Consider the following 22696-nt stretch of genomic DNA (forward strand, 5'->3'; position numbering starts at 1 on the left):
ATTTAATTGAATGACATTTTTCATTGCATGATTGGATTCCTGAATGTCACTACAAATTTTGACAATTTTTTCTTTGTTACACCTTCCATCCAATATTTTCCATAACGTCTATGTTACATTCTTTCCAATATGCATAGTATCAAACAAATGCACAATTTGTAGTTGCTCATAGTAGGGCAACCTACTAAATTGTCTGGGATAACTTTTTAGTTTCTTTGGAAGGTGGTAAATAATGCCTTGACGACCTTCATGAAGCATATAAGTTTAAAAAGTTAACAACGACAATCATCGTCAATTACAGCATAAGTAAACAAAACACAATATAAAAATATAAATTTCAAGCATATCATATATGATAGATAAATAATTAGATTGAATGACATTACCTTGACGATTAATTCTATTATATTCCAACTTCCATAGGCGAGGTGTCATTCTTCGTGGTTTTGATGTAGTCTCTTCTTTCCCATTGAAAAGATGTTTTTCAGTAGTTTGATACTTATGATTTTTGTGGAGGAAGTGTCTATTCTCATCAAATACCTGCTTTCCTAATTTTGTTGAATGACGAGATTTCATCTTTGGACCACAAACTAGACATGCAAATTTTCCCTTTGTTTGAAGACCTGCAAGATCATGTATAATTGGATTAAATATGTTAATTTTTATAATTATATATATTGAATGGATTATTTTTAAAAATGCATGATTTATACTTAAAAAAATTAAACATTATTTAAGTGCACAAGTTGAACATTATAACATACCACAAAAATGTGCTAGCCCCAGGGCATCATGAATTGTCCATACAAGCATTGCATGGAATTGAGATTGTCTTTGTCCTACTGGTCTAAAGACGTCATACATAGTGACACCATTCCATAACTCCAACAACTCGTCGATAAGAGGCTCGATATATACATTCATATCTTTAACTTGGTACTTGCCTAGTTGAATGAACAAAAACATTACATAATTATTATAACCATTTTACTGCAATATATATAATTTAATGTGCTAGTGATGAAATAACAACAAAAATAGATGAAAAAAGATGACATATATGACATACCTTAACATAAGTGAGATTGTTATGTTGGATAAACCATTCATAACCTTCAAGTTCACCAACAACAATACAGCAAAGAGAAGAGTTGTTTGGGAGCCTTCGTAAAAGGGCTCGTATGCCTTCTCAAGTATAGGTAAATCAGGAACAACATCAAAGTCATCTTAATCATCATGATCAGTTGTGATAGTACTAAATGTGTCATGGATCAATGTATTTGTACCATCATCTTCAACTATGTTTTCTGGTGCGTGATCATCTTCTTCCATAAGATCATTATCTTCAGCTTCGATACTCACACCTCCATGTTCCTCCACTTGGAAAACCCCATTCTCTGGGTCGTGGTAGTCCATATCATGTGCCCTAGGGCACCCCACCTATATAAAAATGATCAACATAAATAAACCACGATCATGATCTCATTAAAAAGTGATTTTTAATGTATATAAATTGTTAAAACGATATAAACATTTACAAATGCAATCAATATAAACACATATAATGAACAACTTACCAATTGATGATAATCATGCCCCCCTTCAATGTGACCATGTTTCCTACAATGTTTCTCAGTTGTTGTGATTAAAAGTCTTCTAGTCTCTACGCCCCTACAATTTTTGCAGGGACAATAACATTTCCCATCACCTTTTCTTTTCAAGCTAGACCAAAATCTAGCAATTGTCTCCTTATTTTGTTCTTTGCTCATATTATCTGACATGACTTTTTTTTACAGGCAAAAAAATCGAGCTATGAAAAATTTGGTCTATAACCTTCACAAACCAAGCACAACGATGTCGCAAGTACAGAAAACACTGTCCGCGCGATTTTTCTTTTTCTTTTTCACTTTTCTATTTTTCGTCGAAATTCCGACAAACGTCAGGCAAAATTCCGACGACAGTTGGTTTCGTCAGAATTTTGATGAACGTCGGGCAAGATTTAAAAAAACAAAAACAAATTTGACACAAATTGTCTCCTAAGATCCGACAAAATGAAAGAAATCTCATAGTTCATCGGAAATGTTCGTCGAAAAATGCACCCAAATGAGTTAGTGAGATGAACACAAGTTAATCATTGAGACAAAACTTTGGCATAAAAAGATTAAGACCAAAAATACCAAGGTTTTTGTAGCAATAGAGATTGGGAAATGCTAGGTCGAGGCACCAGTCATGCTTACGATATGAAACACTTAAGTTATAACTTAAGTGATTGGAGAAGTCAACTACAAATTAGAACAACAACCAACAAAAAGCACTAGGGTTTAGGGTTTTAGACAACTTCTCTTGTTTAGCCCTAGTTAGACCAAGGAAACCCTAAAACATTTGTTGGGTGATAATAGCAAGATCAATGAGTTGATATATGAGCTTTGTGGTATGATGTACTTTTTCAAGATCGACTTATGACTAGGTATCATCAAATAAGGGTTTGAGATGACAATGTGCACAAGACAACCTTCAGATGTTATTATGGGCACTATGGGTTCTTAATCATGCCATTTCGGTTGACCAATGCACCCACCACTTTGTAGTCATCCATGAATTAGGTATTCATTTTACAAATGAGGAAATTTGTGCTAGCTTTCTTTGGTGACATTTTGATTTACTGGAAGACATGGGAAGATCATTTGAAGCACATAAATGAGGTGTTTGGCATACTTGAGCAATAGTCATTCTACACCAAACCAACCATTTGTGAGTTTGATTTGATTAAAATATTATATCTGGGGCATAAGGTTAGTACCCAAGAGGTAAGTGTGGATGAGGAGAAGATCGAGACTTTCCAAGATTGGCCAAGACCAAGGAATTTAACACATTTGAGGGGATTTCTCGGACTTTGCAACTACTATAAGAGTTTTGTGAAGGAGTTCTCACATTTGTAAACTCATTGACATATTTGATGAAGAAAGGAACCTTCTCTTGGAGCCTTGCAACACAAAGAACTTTTGACAAGCTCAAGGAGGGAATAACTCATGTTTGGTTTTAACTATTCCAAATTTCTCACTTCCTTTTGTTCTAGAGTGTGATGCTTCAAGAGATGGGATTGGAGCAATATTGAAACAAAATAGACATCCCAGTGCACTTAAGAATAGGAAACTCAAAGAGACAAAGAGGAGATTCTCTATATATAAAGAGGAGATTCTCTATATATGGCAAGGAGATGCTAGCCTTAGGCTTACACTAGCCAGATTTACACAAAACTCCATTTCTAGGAAGTTTGTGCTTAAATTGGTTCTTAATAGCTTGAATTCTTCCTCAATCAAAAGGATTTGAATGATAGATATAAAAAATGGGTAAGTAATCTACAATCTTATGATTTTGACATTAAGTTGGAAGAAAAGGACAATGTGTTGGTTCATGCACTCTCTAGGTAACCTTATTTCTACTCTCCATAATGTGAGATTTTGCCAAGATCAAGAGCTCAATGAAAAGTACAAAATAGAGAGACAAAATATAGGACAAGAATAAACTGTATTCTTATCAATAGATAAATGATCAAAAGATTAATAGTTGTTACATACAATGTAGATGAGTCTGCTTATATAGGCAAGGCAATATGGATATGTGAGCACACAAACATGACATGTGGCTCAATAAGAAACAAGGGTAGGTAGGAGAAATAATAAAATATTCCAAATGAGGTGGATCACCCACCGAAGGTGGAATTATCACTCCACAATAAGTGGATATGATAGAGTAGTAGCAAGATCAACACCATAAAAGGTGGAAATTCTCCTACACAGACTATTCCAATGTGACACAAACACCCAAGTGTCTCATACCCAAACTACTATGAAATGCATGTGCCTGAGTAAACTTGAGTAAGGTGTAATAATATCCAAGATGAATAATTATTTACACCAACACCCCCCCTTAAGTGCAACTTAGGAGAATGCACTTAAGTCTACAATGCAACTAAGCAATGCAAGATGGGTCCCAGCTACTAGGCCATGTTAGGTACTCATGTACAAATGCAAATGCATGCAAACCAATGCAATGAAATCTCTCACAAAGCAGGGAAAGAGAGAAAAAACCAATGGGAAAAAACCCTCCCCCAAAAGAGAGATGAAAATTAGATTCAAAGAACTCTCATAGAAGCATGTGAGGAACAAAACCCCATGTGAGGAAAAAGTCCCCCCCCATATGAGAGAAGAAGAGAAGCTAGGAAGCCCCCCCTCAATGTAGAATCTGCACCAATGATAGAAGCTCGAGAATGAATAAAGAAACTGCTTCATGAACGTCGAACAACATTCCTCCCCTTGGAAGAAACAAAACCAAAGGTGTACCATGAAGTCTCCCCAATCATGAAGGGAAGATGTATGAAAAAAACTCATGATGAAAGGAATCTCTGAAAACTGCTCAAGTGTCCCCATGTTGATGCTGAAAGATACCCCCTCCAAAGGTGGTAAACTGCCCCACACTGCTGAAAAAGGCACTCCAAGATCTAGTGGAGATTAATGTAGAACAATAGACAAAGACTCACATGTCTCCTCAAAGGATAAAGAGACCTCCTCCAATTGTTGTACATAAGTATCCACAATCATGTCAACCTCGAAAGAATGATTATGTAGCGAATGAACGAGAGGGTCAGAGTGTTCCCTCACAACAATCGAAGAAGGTTCATCTTCATCAAAGAGAAGATGAATATCATCAATGATGTCTCACAAATCTGCAATGTAGGATTCCACAAACAAACCTGTAATGTCTGTCAAATACTCATCCCATGAAACTGAAGTTGGAAAACAAGATATATCTTGTTGCACTGAATCACATGAAGGAAAAACTGTCGCACTATCTGCATCATCAGGTGCAATAGGTGGTGTGATATCAATAGCAGGAGATGAAACACAGGGCTCAAGAATGAGGTCACATGTGAGAATACCCAAGTTCAAGTACCCAAAGTCCTCCTCAAAATATGAATCATCACAAGAAGTGTGATCATCATGTGAAGAATCATCATATGTGAAAACATTATCATCAACAAAATCAGAAAGGGGGTATGACCGAGATGCATGATCAACTACCCCAGTCGCAATGATAGCTCTAGTCTCCAAGTCTAATAAAAACTGACTCGGGTGTGAACTCCACAATTCTCTTAGTTGCGCCATGTGTGATTTGATAGATGGAAAGGAGATTGTTTGTCAAATGGGGTACACACAACACATCATTGTAGGAGTTATCCCCAATGGCAATATATCCTTTCCCAATCACATCCATGTATGTATGATTGCCCATCAAAATTTGTGGCATGGTGCAAGGCTCAAATGTAGAGAACATAGACTGTGAAGATGCCATATGATGAGAAGCCCCTGAATCTAGAAGCCATCTCCCTGAATCATGACTTGTAGTAGCACAAAGAGCTTTTCATTTTCTTGTCCCAAAAGAGTGAGTCTTCCCACTTGTAGAAGCCATGAATACTTTCCCTTTCCCTTTTGAATGTGTGGAAGTGGAAGTTGATGACTCGTCCTTCTTGTAGACATTAGGCAAATCAATGTTATGTTTTTTGAGGATGTATGTGAGCTCATCAATCTTCTTAGAATGACAATGGCGCTCCTCATGACCAAACTTTTTAATATAGGCACAAGTAGGTCTCTCCCTCTTTGGTGAAATGTCCCTCTTGGAAGAGGATGAATCTCCTTGTTGTGGAGAAGGCGATGCTTTGTCATTAGGCTTTGATTGCCATTTCTTCTTGTTTGAGTTGTCATTTCCTTGATTTCCTTTGTTCCCTTGATTTGCCACTAATGCTTGAGACTTAGAAGTCTTAAGAATGCCCATGCTTATCAACTTAGTTTGTTCCATCATCAACATTTCTGCGAAAGCATCAAATGTAGGCATTGTGTAGCTTGAACCCATTGTCATCCTATGGGTTTGGAAACTAGAAACAAATGTTGCATAGTTGTGCCCTCAACTCTTTTGCCTTAGTGACATAATATTGTATAGTATCAAAGTTCTTGGGATCTAACATGGTGAGATCACTATCAATTTGATATCCCCTAATCTCATCAACTTGACCATACAAGTCTTGAAACTTTTGCCAAGCATCCTTGATTAGAATACATTTCTCAATATGAAAAATAAGATCCTTTGATACATACTTTCTTAAGGTACCAATTGCCATGATATTTTGAGTGAGCCAATCCAAGTGACCAACAGGATCAGCAGGAGCAACAATAGTTCCATCAATATAATGAGTTAGTCATTTTTTCACAAGTTTACTCCATGCATCAATTTTCCAAGTAGTATAATTATGAGGAGTTAAGAGAGGAAACTTAGAAGAACCCATAGCAGCAAAAAGAAAAGAACACAAACACAAAAGAACAAGAGACACCCCCCCCCCCCCTCAAATTCAATCAATCAAAGTACCCCCCCAAAAATGATGATTTTGGCACTTTATATGCAGTGCGTGTACAATAGGCCACTTGCAAACAATGGCAAGGTGGACTTCTGATTTTGTTTTACAACTGCCCCAATAGGTTGAGAACTATAAAGCAAAAGACCAACAAGATAGATCTATGCAATACAAGTGTCAAATTGGCCAAAAAAAGACCATATGTTGAAAGTACGATTTCCACCCATAATTGCTGCAAACTAATAGCATATTATGAGAGTAAACGAAAAATTATGCACTTTCAAAAAAAATGACACCTGAAAAGGAGTTTGTATGAGCCCAAACAGAGTCCCGGAAGTTGCAGAAACGAAGATTGAATAGGTACAGTCACCAAAAACTGAGATTTTTGAAAAATCTGTCCATCAAAATTAAAAAATAATGCCACCACGAGAAAGTACACGAAATTCTAGCCCATTTCACAAAAGAAGTGCACCAAAAAAGGAGGAAAAATGAACAAAATATGGCAATTTGAAGTTGAACTGCAAAATTAAAAAGCTCAATGGAGGGGGCCTGCAATTTTTTTTTAAATGATGACATTAGCAAACTGAGTCTAAATTTGATGGTCGTCTAGTTGTCGCAAAAACTTTGCCTCCTCGTCTACGTGGCGTTCGTACAATACGGATAGATGATGTGGCCTGCTGACTGGACTGTTAAGGTGGCAGAGCTGACATGGCGGGTGTGTCAAATGTGCAAGTGACACATGGCAGGTCCAGAAGGTGACGGCGTAACATGGTGCTAGCAGAGCTCACAACGCCCGGGGGGCTGGTAGGGAGGTCAACAGCCGGTGCCGGAAGGAAGCTCGGTGTCGGCAGGAGCAGATGTCGCAGTGCCAGAAGGAGGTTGCCGACAGTAGGGGGTCGGCTAGAGAAATCGTCGAAAGAACTGCGGAGGGGTCGTCGGGAGCCCGGGAGGTAGGCCAGAGCCGGAAGGACTGTAGGGTCACGGCAGCTGCACACAAAGTATGGAGATCACAGCGGCGGTGCGAGAAGGACACAACAGCCCTGTTGTCGGGAAATATGTATATCTTATGTTTTGGTAGTAATGTCATTTGTTAGTAGTTAGTTAGCCGACAGGTAGGTAGTTGGAGTCGCGACGGTTGTGTCGCACCCCTTCGGTTGTTATATATTGTACTACCTGCAGGTATTGAAGTGTGTGTTATTTACGATAGATAATACTATGAACATTGTATACACTCTGAGTTATTAATGGAAAGCGTATTCTTGCATTCATGTTGCATTGTTTATTTCTATGTTACTTCTGTACTCTTTTTGTTTACCCAGTGAGGCAAACAGGCCTTGCAACCTGTAGTACAGCGGTCACAGGGGGGAGGGTCTGCGAACCAAAAAAAAAAAAAAAAAAAAAAAAAAAAAAAAAAAATCAAACAAAATCCAAAAAAATTAAAAAAAATTAAAAAAATCAAAAAGTTAAGAAATTTTATTTTTTTTTTGCGGAATAAATGAAAATTTTTTTTGCATAAATTTTGCCCAAATTGGGCAAAAAATTTCTTCCAAGCCCGAAATTTGACTTTCACCAAAATAGGCCAAATTTATACTCAAAATTCATGGAAACGGCCACTCGAATGCAATGGTGAGGTCGGATCTGGTCTAGGACACCTCCAAAAGATGTTGCTCCTCAGATCTACCTCTTGACGTCGCAAGAATGTCTCTCAAAGAGGAATCAATGATGCTCTAATGGCTCTAATACCATGTGAGATTTTGCCAAGATCAAGAGCTCAATGAAAAGTACAAAATAGAGAGACAAAATATAGGACAAGAATAAACTGTATTTTCATCAATAGATAAATGATCAAAAGATTAATAGTTGTTATATACAATGTAGATGAGCCTGCTTATATAGGCAAGGCAATATGAATATGTGAGCACACAAACATGACATGTGGCTCACAATAAGAAACAAGGGTAGGTGGGAGAAATAATAAAATATTCTACATGAGGTGGATCACCCACCGAAGGTGGAATTATCACTCCACAATAAGTGGATATGATAGAGTAGTAGCAAGATCAACACCATAAAAGGTGGAAATTCTCCTGCACACTATCCCAATGTGACACAAACACCCAAGTGTCTCATACCCAAACTACTATGAATTGCATGTACCTAAGTAAACTTAAGTAAGGTGTAATAATATCCAAGATGAATAATTATTTACACCAACACATAATAGTTGAAAATGCTAGCAACACAATTGCTAATAACATTTTTGTATGGAGATGATAGGTTTGGGATGGCTTATGAGCTCATCCTCTACAAAGATCAAGTGTATCTTGTATCGAAATCAAAACTGAAGGAAAGAATTTTGAGGGCATGTCATGATACACTTGTCAGTCATTTGGGTTACTACAAGATATACAAGCGAATGTGTTTCATGGAAAGGGCTCCAAAATGATGTGTTGAAGCGTGTTAGGAAGTGTTTGCTTTGCTAACAAAATAAAATAGAGCATGTATTTGCAACTAGTTTGTTGCAACCCCTAACTATTCCAAAAGAATATGGAAGTATTTCCATCGATTTCATCATGGGCATCTGAAAGGTGTAAGGTAAAGATTCTATCTATGTGGTAGTCAATAGGCTCACCAAATATGCTCATTTCCATGCTATATCTTCAAAGTACAAGGCTCCATGAGTTGATGATATGTTCTTTAGAGAGATTTTTAGACTCCATAGGTTGCCAAGGAACATTGTAATTGACTAAAATGGTAGGTTTATCGGCTTATTTTGGCAAGAGCTCTTTTGTTTGACAAGCACGAAATTAACCCTAGCCACTAGTTATCATCCTCAAACCAATTAGCATACAGAAATTGTGAACAAATGGATAGTTTAATATCCCCTAACATGATATTTGGTCGAAATTTGCAATGGATTTAATTCCTTCAAATAGTAGAGTACCGAGGGCTAAAGATTTGATTCAATAAAGTTTGAATGTTGTCAACACATTTTACAACTTCTTAAGCTCTCTCTCATCTTGATGATGGTTCACATAGTGTGACCTAAAATGTTGATGCTAAAAATTTTACACAATAAAATCCATAAGCACAAAATAGATAGTTACATGATTGTGGAAATCTGTTTCTACTGTTGTCTACACACTCAAGAAAAATCTTTAGCAATCCCAAAACCAGCAAGAGTTGTATGCTCATTGCCACCAAACTGAGAGGGTTTTTGAAGCGAGAGGCATGGTCTTTTTGAGACTACAACAAGAACGCTATATGGAAAAGAGTGCAACTTTTTCAAGCATCCCAATTTGAAATTGTTTTCAGGGCAAGCAATTTGGGGATGGGAGGATTGTCATGTCCCCCCTCATTAAGCTAAGTCAGCCAGTACTCTCTAAAAAAGGTACTTTTAAACTCCAACTAATTAATGTTTAAATTTTAAAATAAATTAAATATAAAATAAATAATAAATCAATCAATTTTAACTAAAATAAAATTTAAATTTTGAATTCGACGCCACTTTTGGGCTCTAGCATCAGTTTTGAACAGGTATTAATTCTTTTACTTGCTAGCTAGGAGATCTAGAGAATTAGTTGAGTCTTTTTCGCCACCTGCACTTTAGGGCAAAACCATGTTGTGCGTATTGCACACCCATCCCCGTCCAGGACAGGGAACCCCATATTTGTTTAATCAGCTCGATAGGAGAGAAGAAGCCCTGAATTTGGTGGACACAAAGGGCAAGTAATGAGATCGTAAAATCCTCTTAGATGCCCGAGTTTTCTATGGCTAAGAATCAAATCGCCCAAAGTCTTCAAGTTCGCAAAAACTCCAGAAATTGAAAACTTGCAAAATAAACCAATTACCCGAAATGTTCATACCACCCGAAATCGCTAAGAGAGTGAATATCGCAAGTAAAAGGAGCTCCAACTAAATCGCACATTTTCTCAAAGTCACCCGAAAAATAGGAGCTTGTCGTTTTAAAATAAACCCTAGGTCGCGCGATATCCTTATGAGCCGAAAATGGCAAAATAACCAAGTCACGTTTCTTCATACAGTGGAAATCGTGAACTTTAGGAGTGAAGCATAAACTCGAAAAATAATCTCATCTGTCCGAAAATCTCACAACTCGCGAAAATGCTGATTTAGCCCGAAACAAGGAGATTTTCAAAATGGCGCTCCAAGCCGAAGTTTACAAAATGACTCAAGGAGCCGAAAACTTCAAAATCTCTCAAAAATACCCTCCAAGCTGAAGTTTACAAAATGACTCAAGGAGTCGAAAACTTCAAAATCTCTCAAAAATACCTTTCAGGCCGAAGTTTGCAAAATGGCTCAGAAGCCCGAAAATAGGGTGAAAATCGCGTGATGTAAATGTTTTAACTTATAAACTTTTCAAAGCCCCTCTTGGTCCGAGAATCACGAAGTAAGGAAAGGCGTTATAAAATTTGCAAAAGCCTTTTTAAGCCCAAAAATGCCAATGCGGAAAAGGGGCATTAAACTAGAACTTTTCAAAAGGCCTTTTTAGGCCGAATTTCAAGCATAAAGAGGGAGACGCCATCTTTAAACTTTTTAAACTTCCCCTTCCATGCCGAAAATTGTGAAAGAAGGAGGGCTGTTATTTTTTATAAGCTTTCAAAAGACCCTTCTGGGCCGAAATTAACAAAGGATGAGGGTGCATCAAAATAACATAAACTTTGGTGTGCATTTCGAAAAGAAGCCGAGTTTCAAAATCATTCACAGGCCGAAACCCACTCAAAACACTCAAATCGGTGAAGTGGGCCGAAAAATGTTTTAAACTTGCAAAAATCGTGACTCTGGCTGGGGATGACGTATAGGGTGAAAATCGCGTGATTCCCTCCCCGCCCACCCTCCCACCCCAAGTCGACAATGGTTTAATGGATGCAAAGTTGTGCGATATGTTTGTTGCAGAGGGCAAAAGGTTTTAGCGAAATGAGTCTCCCATCTTGCAAAGTCATAGTTTAAGCCGAAAATGCCAAAAGTTAAACATTGTGCATTTTAAATCATTTCACCCAAAGTTGCAAACCAAGCTAAACCATAGGTTTTATGTGAAATTTCCATGCCGAAAATGGAGTAGGCTCACAAAACCGACTTATAGGCCGAAATTGAACAAAATTGCACTATTTCGCTAGTAAGTCGGGAAGCTTCAATGGCATTAAAATGGAGTAGTCGACCAGAGGAGAAAGCGAAAACATTCAAAAGATGCATCTCACAAAGAGCTTCTCAAGGCCCGAACCCCACAAGACGAAGCCAGACGTTGAAATTTAATATTTGTTAAATTAAATTATTTAATTTTTCAAATTAATTTATTGAAGTGAAATCAATTGATTGTTCGTAGGACGTCATCGAAAGAACCCAGAGAAAGCCTGAAACGACAAAGCCAAGCACTGAACGTTGAAGAAGAAGATGCACGAACGCGTTGTAGGAGCGCGAGAGCAACTAAGCATTGGGAAGCATGTCCTTGGACGACACGCTAAAGTCCACCACAAGGACCAAAGACCGAAGAACACTCTGAATGCTGCAAGTTTATGCATTCTTGAGAAAAGTGCACAGCTGGATTTAATTCCATGAATTTAGTTTTAAGAACTGAAATTGTTTTATTGTAAACTGCCTGTGGGCCCCACTCAGATATTTTAAAACAAAAGGGACACAAGTACCGAATAGACCCGAATTAAAGTCAAACAGTTGTAGGCAGTTGAGGATAGTGGTTGGATAGATAACTGAAAATTGAATGGGCATGGGGAAGCTGCCAGCTTCTGGAAGGCAGGTCAAGACCCTTGGATGCAGTCCATCCTAGCCTTCAATTCATAATTGTAAATCTATAAAAGGCAAAGGCCTTTCTTTTGTAAAGGGTTAGATGGTTAGACAGTTAGACTCTAGTTAGAATTTTGGGAGTCAGATAGTTAGATTTTAGAATTAGAATAGATTAGATTTTAAACATAGCATAGAGATGCTGCAGAAATTGTTGTAATGGCAGCTGAAGCAAATATATGAACATTGAAATATGGTATTTATTGTCTTTGTTTTAGTCTGTTTGCATTGTTTCTTTTAGTTGGTTAAATTTTAGAGTGTAGGGATTTTAATGGTGAAGTGTAGAGAGGTATCTAATGCATTTCTGGTTCATACCATTGAGGATCTATTGATTGTAGGTCACCGTGTATGGTTAGTCTGAACCCAAACTGTGCTTAGTTCAACTGTAGGTATTCGTCTTAGGCTGCGCCAAAATTGGGTGCCTAAATGAATGTCTCCGGTCTGAAAATCCTTCATCCCTTGGAACTTGCACCGTTTTTGTCTAGTTGTGAGGGTATCTCTAGCGAAACAAGAACTGGTTTATCGAAATCTGTCTACCCACTACATCAACTGTTATCATCATTGTTCTTAGGCTTCCTGAACCCTTCCCTTTTGATTTTATTTCGTAGTCTGAGAATCGTAGCGGACCATCTTGTTGCAAAATCGTAAGACACCTTGTGTTTCCAGCAAAACACATCAAACTACTAAGCTATCCTACAATCAAGACCTGACAACCAAAACATTGAGGTAATCCCCATTGATCAAATTAACACAGCATTAGGGATTTCCTTATCTCAAGAGAGGATAGGATTCTTAGCATTTCTATTTTGCATTGGCCGGATGAAGTCATAGCAATGTGATTTCAGCCACGTCAACAAACCCCTACAGTGCAAACCCAGAGGTAGGACGGAAATACTTGCTCAATTCATTCCAATTAATTCAATTTTTCCTCAATATGAGGTCAAGGGTGTAAATCTGGAGGTTATTCTCATTTTTTGCAGGACGGATCAAAGCTCTTAATCTTCAAGGAAAACTGCCAAGGACCTGTACCCATCATTTATCACCAGGAATCCACCCAGCAAACAAATCTGAGGGTTTATCAACTGCTGTGTTGGATAGGCAGTGCTCATATGTATTCAAGAACCTGAGCAAACCCAGTTCTGACCAGCACATGTACAGACCTTCAAGACACCATTCCAGCCCCCATATCCCAAGCAGTAGTCAACAAGGAAAATCAGATCCACCCAGTCCTAAGGCACTGGCACCTCGAAATTCAGCCACATCACATTGTGTTAGCTTCATCAGGAGCAGAGTGTTCTTTTCATCAAGTTCACACAACCCAAACATTTGCCAGTGAAGTCAAACTAGCCTCCCAAATTTAACCATACCCTAGCAAAAAGAAATATCAAATAACCAGCAGTACATACTCTCCAAAAGATGCATGTTAACATCAACCGGAGGAAGGAAGTCATTGTATTCAGATTGGAAGTGGCATAGATCTTACTAGGCAACCATTGTGCTAGGGCAACATTCAGATCTCAGCCTAAATACCGGAATTTTAAGTGTTGTTATCAGTTATATCAGATTATTTGATAAACCCTAGTTGGATTACACTAGTATGAAATATCCCTAGCCAATTTTTTTTGAAATTTTTGATCAACTTAATTACAACAACTATATGAGTGATCAATTAGTTCTGAGAAAAAAGTATTTGATTTGCTGAAGCAACTCTAACCAGAATGGCACCGTGTGGATGAGCATTGGTCAGAGGATCTTAGTTGCTTATGAAAAGAACTCTAACCAGTATGGCGCCGGGATGGCGAGCATTGGTCAGAGGGTCTTAGTTGCTTATGCAAAGAACTCTAACCAGTATGGCGCCGGGATGGCGAGCATTGGTCAGAGGGTCCCTGAAATCTAGAACTGGAAGGAACTCAACGCCAAGTATGTGCTACCCACTCCAGACGGATAGGGGCTACCATATGACGGAGTGAAACTTAAATGCTTGAATTTAATTGATTGCAGAAACTGAAAAGACACTCGACATCCAGGATGTGCTTTCAATCCCAACAGGGAGAGGAGCTACCATAGGATGGAGGTAGATAAGATAAGTTTGGTTAGCTTGACAATTACAATCAAGATCACAGTTCAAGACTGCCAGTACTACTGGTCAGAGTACAATCAAAGAAATTCTTTCACAACTCCCCTTTTAGAAGAGAGTTTCTGATTCAACATAAATCTGCACATTCAGCCGCGAACCCATGGATCACTGCCAACAGCTCATTTCGTCCTCGTACAATCTTCTTTCCTCCGGAAACTAATTGCAAAATGCCTTGGTGACGTGGAAACCTGCGAAAGACTCAAACAACACTGCAAAACCCTCACAATGAAAAATGGCACGATTTCCAATGCATTTAAAATGGTACGGCTGGCTGCAAAATACGATTTGTCATTAAAAATAAATGCATGAACCAAACTTGCTGAAACCCTAGGAAATGCAACGCCTAGGTGAGGCAAATGCAAAGAACTAATACCCACAATGCAATTTTTTTGTATTTTCTGGTTGTGAACAAAACATGAAATTAGTCGCGGGAATTCTAGATGCAGAAAACTGAATGAACTATAAGCCTAAATGATTACAATGAAAACTCTGATGATAAACTACGGCTAAATGCAATTACATAGAGAATATAATCACCCTAGTTGCTATTTTTCAAGCAAGAAGAGATGCCTATGCTAGAAGGCTTCCATTCCTTGAAGCATGTCCAGAGCCAGACGGCTGCCCAAATACAAATTCTGCCAAAAGATCCCTTCAATCCTCCCAAGACTCCAATAAATAGCTTCACTTGCCTCCTCAAAACCCTAATTCGATTTCCAAGGCAAACCCTAATCCCCTCCTCAACATGGCGCCATCACACCTAGCCAAAAAGTCAAATGAAATAATATAAAAATATCACCTTGGTAAGTTTTCGCCATGTTTTGACTTTGGCCAAGGATAAAATATTAAATAAATCTTCCATGAGGGCGCCACCCATAAAGTCCCCCTTTTAAGTGATGTTTTTAAGTTGTTGGACTAGGCCAAGGGGGGATAAGCAACTTTATAATTATAATGATTATTTAATTAAAATAAAGTTACTTGACCACACAACTCCAAAATCTGAAGCTAGAACCTGACCATGCTCCTGGAGTTGACTGAACAGGATATAGAGATTGCCCGATGCCACGCGAGCCCTGCCAAAAATAGAACTTACTAAAAATAGTAAATTCTGAAAACTGCTCCAAAAACTGAGATGAAGACATCGTTGCGAAGCCCTCTGAACCATCAGAAAAAGCCGACGATGAACCCATCCAAAAAGACCTCCTCAAAAATAGGAAACCCTAATTTTACCCTCCGACTGGCCTCCGAGCTTCCTAGAAAGAGACCAACGGTTGCAGAAAGGATCAGGTTTGAGAAGGGGTCATTACATAGTATTAGCGGGGTTTAGTTCTGTCATATCCAGTTATTCCAATTTAGATTGTAGTTCAGAAACTTCCATGGTAAAATGAAATGGCGAATATCAATCTGCCCTGTATTAATTAGAGCAGTAGCTTATTATATGGTTGGTAAGTTTTTATGTTTTGGAGCTATATCAAGACATTTTAGTGCAGAAAATTTATTTTTTTCATTTCAGATCTGCACTTGTCATTGTTTGCAAGGGTTAACAGTTGGCTGTGATATTGTTGATTGAATATGCTAAATTAACAACCCTAAACATAACCCTATGGATATCACAGCAAAATGAGACACAGCTGACAAATCAAGCTCAAAAGTTTAGTTGTAGAAGCAAAATATAATTCATGAATAGGAATGCAATCCCATATTTATAGAAATGAACACCCAACCTGCAATAGCTCTCCCATTTAAAATACATTTGAATTTAAAATTGACAAACTCTCTGTAGATTCTGGCACCTTAATGGTTCCTGTTGGTGGTTAGGCATAACTGCAGGCTACCTCATTCATGAAGTTTTCCACCAAGTACTATGGTATGATGGCCCTAGCAGGTGAAACTTTCTTTCCCAAGTGTTGTACAGTTAAATCAGCAAGTTATCAATATGGGCATAATATTGCCCTTTCACAAACCATAAAGAACCTTGCATCCTACTAAAGCAAAACTCTTAAATTACATGTTATATTGCAATATGTATGTGTATGCAGCAAGTACTAAATTCACCAAACTACAGTGTAGTATTAGTAACATTTACAGTGCACTTATATTTTTGTGAATGGCTAAAAGGAAAGGAACCCTGGACCTAGCACCCACAAAAAATAATAAGGCAAGCAAACAAAGTTTATAACATCAACAATGGCTTAACCTCAAAAAACATCAAAATTTACAAATGCCCAAATGCATGTCACGTTGCAAGAGTTTTTATTTTAAAATGAATGCTAATGAATCATGGATAAATCTGGATCAAAGTGCAAAAACATAATCAAATGCCAAAGTATACATTTCATTTCTGCACAAGGTCTGTGAATAAAAGACAACTCTTGTTCACATATGCATTCGTGTGTTAAGAAAATTTTCCAGTGTTCGGAAATGTTTGAGTCACAAGCTTTTTGCGACCCTTTGCTCGCCTTCTCTGAAGCACTCTTCTTCCACCTGGAGATCGCATTCGAATTCGGAAGCCATAGGTTCGAGCTCTCGACTTACGAGACCTGGATCTCTTGGTGCAACCATGGGCAGGCTTCTTTGCTCTTACTTTCAGAAGGCTGCCTCTCTCCACTACCAACCGAGGGCGATTCAAGTTGGGCCTTAATGTCACGCCTGTTTGCATAATTCAGACCCAAAAAAAAGTTAAGTACAGTTCTCTTTCAAACAAATGGATAATCCAAGTATTTGCTCATTTGTATGTCTAAAGCCTAGATATCATTTTTGGCATCAGGTTATGCTCAACTAAAATCTATGAAGCCAAAAGGAAACAATAAGCGGGTATTTTAAAAACATTGAAACATTGGTAATAATAAATATATTATGCACACAAAATTATTATGTAGCAATATTATGTAGTTCAGAATTAAAAAATGTCTACTTAATTAAGTAACTTCTAACAATATATCACACAAAATTTGATTTATAAAACTGCTTAAGCTCAGATTCTTAAAGATGAGTTTGCCCATTAAATGTCTTGTGATCAAGAAGCTGTCATGGAAAGGAGCCCCTTAGACTCTAAAGACTGTTACAGTAATTGCACTTCATTTTGGCTGACATGTAAGGCATGCAGAGTAACTATTCCTTCAAAATTAGCACAGGTCAGAAGACTCAGTCTCAACCCTTCTAAACAAGTTCTTGATCTAGGATTCCGACTTATGGAAACTAGTGGACTAAACAGCCAAGACGACATTAACAGTGAACCAAAACCTAATTAACATCCATTCAGTCAAGTGGCAATGGTTCAACTAGTCAAAACGTTTAGTTCAAAAAAATCCCACTGGAGTTCATTCTTACAGCATACATTGACCCCAGTTATCCAAAATGGAAATTAAGCACCGAGGATGGGTTTGTTTAATGAAATTTTTTAACAAGCAAAAATTTGGATTTCACATGGCAAAGGTGTATTATCCATGGTGTAGGTGTAGAAATAATGGGTGAAACTAGTTTTGTTTAAGATCCCTCCCACAAGTAACATTGAACTTAGGTAGAAGACTGCACAAAATAGTGATTGGAAGTGGACGAATAATTTCCAGCCCAAAAACAATGCAAAGGAGAACACCAGCAGCTTTAAGTTGGGTGATCCATAATTTTCTACAAGAATATGCTGTGTAAATTAGAGATCAAAATAAATTTAATCCATGCTCTGCTACTTGGATTTTCATTCAAATGGCAGTGGAATTCCCTACATGTAGTTTTAAAATAGAAGAATGATTTCACAAGCATGAACAGAGATAAATCAGACCATCGATATCGACAGATTTACACTAGAAACCTCACAGCAAGAAAACCAGTTGAAAATGGTAAATGCAAGGATGATTTCACAAGCATGAACTGAAATAAATCTGACCATTGAGAGACAGATTTATCCTAGAAACCTCATGGCAAGAAAAAGCAATTGAAAATGGCAAATGCACATCTTGCCACCTTCCAACTTGATCCATCTGTTTCCTATCTACCTAGTGCTCTCCAGCATTGAATATGTTCAGCCACATGAGCTGAGCTCTCTACCTGGAATTTCTTCCTTTTGTGCTGCACTCTCTTTCTGTGTACCATGCTTGCATTCTCACTATTTCATGCCTCTATTGAAGATACATTCACTCTGGAATGCCTGCGATGATTCCAGTAACCCCCTCATGTTCTTAAATGGATGTTGGAGGGTCCTCCCAATGCATAGGTAGACTCTTGAATTGAAATTAGAAGATCAAACATCAAACTACTTGTTTGCATCATATCATTATAATCATACACAGAAATATGTAATTTCCTAGGAAGCATCTTGCAATATGTAATTTCCTAGGCACTTGTAGGGATCCTTGATCAAGACTTTGGTACCAGCTAGAGATTCTAAAAAGCAGTTTTAGTGATAATAAATTTGCTACCACAATCTTTGGGCTCCAAGCCACCAAGAAAGAACAAGATGACATTGAAAGTCCACGGTTCCTATATGAGAGTCACCACCCATACCCACCGGCATTTCTTAAAGAACATCATAGTCCAACGAGGTAGAACTGGGAAGAGCCTCTCTCCAACCATAGTCCACCCATCAAATTCTTTCCAATTCCACCCATTATAAGCGGATTTTGTCTCTCTTTTCCTCTGAAACTACATAACTCGAGGCAAAGAATTTACAATATCTCCAATAATACATCATCCTTATTAACTTCACAAAACACTCATCAAAACATTGCACTCAAAACCATTTTATGGACTTAAGAATGATTTCAGTTGAACTCACCATCCCTCTTTATAGCAGAATTTTGAGGTTAACCCAGCACTCGGTTATAAATTACAGCTGATCATTATATATCAAAAATCTATGCAATCTAGATTCCTGCAGAGCCTTGAAATGCTAGCACACACACTCAAAAATATTTCACAAAGCTTCACTGACATGTACAATTAACATCATTAATTATGCCTAATGAGAATTGAGGAAAACACACGTGCCTAATTCACAAAGATGTCATATGTCATCATAGTGCATTAGCACAGGCTTGATTTACAGGAATATCATGAAATTGTGCTACGAAGATGTGTAGCACTACAATGAGAAACTACCACCTAGAATATGGTGGCCCCATGGGCAAAGCTGTCAACACAGATCATTGAGAAAGTACACGTCGCATTAGAGCACAAGAGCAGGACTTAGAACAAAACAATAATTTCAATCTCGCATTGCAATGAGCGAACGTGCTCCAATAAATAATTTAATTTTAATAAAATAACTTTAAGAAATTATGTAAATTTGAAATTAAAAAAATTAAGGTAGATAATTCAACTATAATAATTTAAGGTTATATTATTTAAATTATTTAACATTAGTAAGTTTAACTGAATAATCAATTTAAGTTTAATAAATACGAATTACAAAAGGCTGTTTAATGGCCAGAATAACACTTTTACAGTCGAAAGGTATTTTTTTAAGGCAAAAAGTGCAAAGCACCTGAAATAAGCATTAATATAATGGTGTACGAATTACAAAAGAAACTTTGATGGCCAGAATAACACTTTTACACAGGCCCTGAAGTGGCCAGACAAAAGCTTTATCGTACTTAGCAAAAATGGCTCTATAGAAGCTTGAGACAAACACATTAGGATCTCGAGTTCATGAGTTGCTAAATAGAGTCCCAAAAATAACCCACAAAAAAAACTTTCTAACATAAAATTGAGTTCGACGCTCATTTACATTTATCAAACTAAACTGGGCAACATCAACATCTAGAACCAGCTAAGTAGGTGGGGTCAATGGAGGTGGGTGATGACTAAACAGGTAAAGAAGAGCCTAAAATATCTCTTCAGTGTGCTCTACAGACTCCCCGCCTAGCTCTCCTCTATGAGCCTGAAGCGAGTTGTGTACAGTCATGTTGCATGAATTGTGAAGGCAATGCTTAATGGCAGAGTTGCAGGTGAAGAAGTCTGGACATCTGTGATCTTGAACAGACTGTCAAAAAGAGCATTGCTCACCTTAAACAAATCATATTCACAAAGGACTTCAGAAAAGAATCCTCGGAGATGTAAGGCTCTCGGATATAGCAAAATGCCTGCTCCTGGACTATTTCCGCGTCTTGTATCAAGTCCAATGCATTGGACAAGAATGCTAAGGTAGTCAAGGGTTGTTCACAACCCAATACCACATGCAACACCTCCTCCACTTCAATGCAGTCCATTTAGAAGATTGACCCAAGCACTTTTGCATCAATTGCTCTATCAATTAGGGTCTCCCAACTTTCAACCGGCAAGAAAAATCGCCTATTCAGAGGAGTAGCCATTGTGATCACCAACTAAAACACTAGCACTCGCAGAGAACCAAACAAAACCAACAAATGTAGGGAAATCTTACCAAAGCTATAATTTAATGGCATTTACTCGTGTGAGGTGAATTCCTTTCTTTTGGATGTGTCACTAACACATGGGAGAGCCATTGCAAATGTTATTTGGATTGACATCTAGCAGGTAGAGTACTTCAAAGGATTGAAAATATATGAAATCTATTAGGAGTGTTTAACTATAGTGAAAAAGGATATAGTGGAATACGACAATTAAACGGCCAATTATACTGTTATCACAAAAGCTCGCACCCTTGCTAAGCTATCAACTCAGCAACCTTGTGAAACATGGAAACAACCCCGAAGTGTGGGACCTTGCGCAATGGGGTTGAATCTTCGGAGAAGGCCGGCTTCCTTCTCAATCCAAGTGCAGGTATTGAACCAACTCAACACCTCAAATCTTACTTCTAAACTACCCTAATAGCTTACAGAGGAAAAGGGAAGAGAGAAAAGCTTAAAATGAAAGGAGGTGATGCACCAAGATAGAGATTGTTCCTCTCCCCACCCGAAATGGCACAAGGAATCAACTGAAACAACCAAGAGATGCACAAACTTCAGTTGTATGAGTGACCCAAACGCATGTATGGAGGTTAGAATTTGTTAAGTGTAAAGAGGAGAGAAGGATTCCCACAAGTCACACCCAGAAAAAACAAGTTAACACAACATATATGGAGAGAAGAGCCACAAAACATACACTTATGATGAAGGCAAGGGAAACATACACAGCATGCATAAGTTGAAGAAAGGCAAGAATGTAATTTCAATTCATTCAAAGGCCAAAGGCCAAACTTACAATTGCAGAAATGCAAAAATAATTACAAATCTTCAAGAGAAGAGAAAGAGCATAAGAAAACTCAAGGCAGCAAGGAGAGAACCCTTTACAATGAGGCTTAACAGCCTTATATAGAAAAATGGTTACAAGAGTGATCATGTCCCCTACATGTAAGTCTGGGACTGCAGGGAAGTGCATGCACTTGACCTCAGTACTTGCAAGCAACCTAGTCATACCCACAAAAGGCAACCTTGAGAAGGTGGATTGACTGACCTTCCAAAGTCAGAATACGCAGATATGACATAAGTCACCACAACAAGCATGGCCCCGTACCTCCCTTGATTGAAATCCTGCCAAAAACATTAAATGCACCCATGTGGCTCCACAAAAGAAAGTGCATAAGTCACCAAAACTGTCGGAGCATTTAAAGCCTTGAGTGTCAATCACACCATCCAAAAGTGTCGCCAATCGGAAAGAAGTCTGGGGACTTGTTGTGACCATTTCACACATCGCCCCATTGCAAATGGGACCCCCTGCTTTTTGCTTTTTAGGGTTTGTCTTTTTAGGTCTTTTAGGGTTTTGTCTGTTAGCCTTTGCATTTTGAGTGTCGCCAAGGGGATCACCTGGATAGCAGGTTCTGCTTGAGTTAGGTCAAGTTGGTGAGTGATGAAGTTTGAATGTCCTGATCCTGAAATTTGGCTAATTGCCAAATGATGAATGAAGTTTTAATGAAAATGATGAAGAATCAAGCCTAAATTGCAAAAATCGCTACGGACCCTCAGAGAGGGCCCACAGCGAGAAACTTCAAAATCACACCTTTTTTCCAAAATTGGATTGGGCTAAGTTTGCAATTCAGTGAAAGGACCTAGTTGAAATGTCTTGAAGAAATTTTGGAGGTGGAAAAGTGCTAAATTTGAGCAAAAAATGAAAAATCGCTCCTGACCCTCAATGAAGGTCCAGGGCGAAATTGACAATTCCACCTATTTTTTTCATGAAAAATGTCAAATTTGAAGTACAATGCATCAACTAGATATCGATTTACCCTCCAGGAGATTTTCATGTCAAGATGTGAAATATTCAAGGCTAAAATTCAAAAATCGCTCCTGACCCTCAGAGATGGTCCAGGGCGAAATCCTTAGGAAGTTTCATTAAGCCTTGTTTTAAAAATTAATATTCTCCAAATTGCATTTGATCGCCAAAATTGCTAA

The 22696-nt window shown here is 38.1% G+C and overlaps 1 protein-coding gene across 1 annotated transcript in view; it reads right to left on the reverse strand.

Annotated features, from left to right (window-relative positions):
* Positions 1-16576: 16576 nt before the first annotated feature.
* Positions 16577-22696, reverse strand: part of LOC131058627 (large ribosomal subunit protein bL34c) — a 43007-nt gene continuing 36887 nt past the window's right edge. The window contains exon 2 of the mRNA XM_057992364.2: positions 16577-17003. Coding sequence (XP_057848347.2) covers positions 16750-17003 — 254 coding nt within the window. The 3' untranslated portion in view covers positions 16577-16749. The remainder of the gene's footprint in view (positions 17004-22696) is intronic.

Source organism: Cryptomeria japonica, chromosome 2, assembly GCF_030272615.1.
Source record: "Cryptomeria japonica chromosome 2, Sugi_1.0, whole genome shotgun sequence".
Lineage (NCBI taxonomy): Eukaryota > Viridiplantae > Streptophyta > Pinopsida > Cupressales > Cupressaceae > Cryptomeria > Cryptomeria japonica.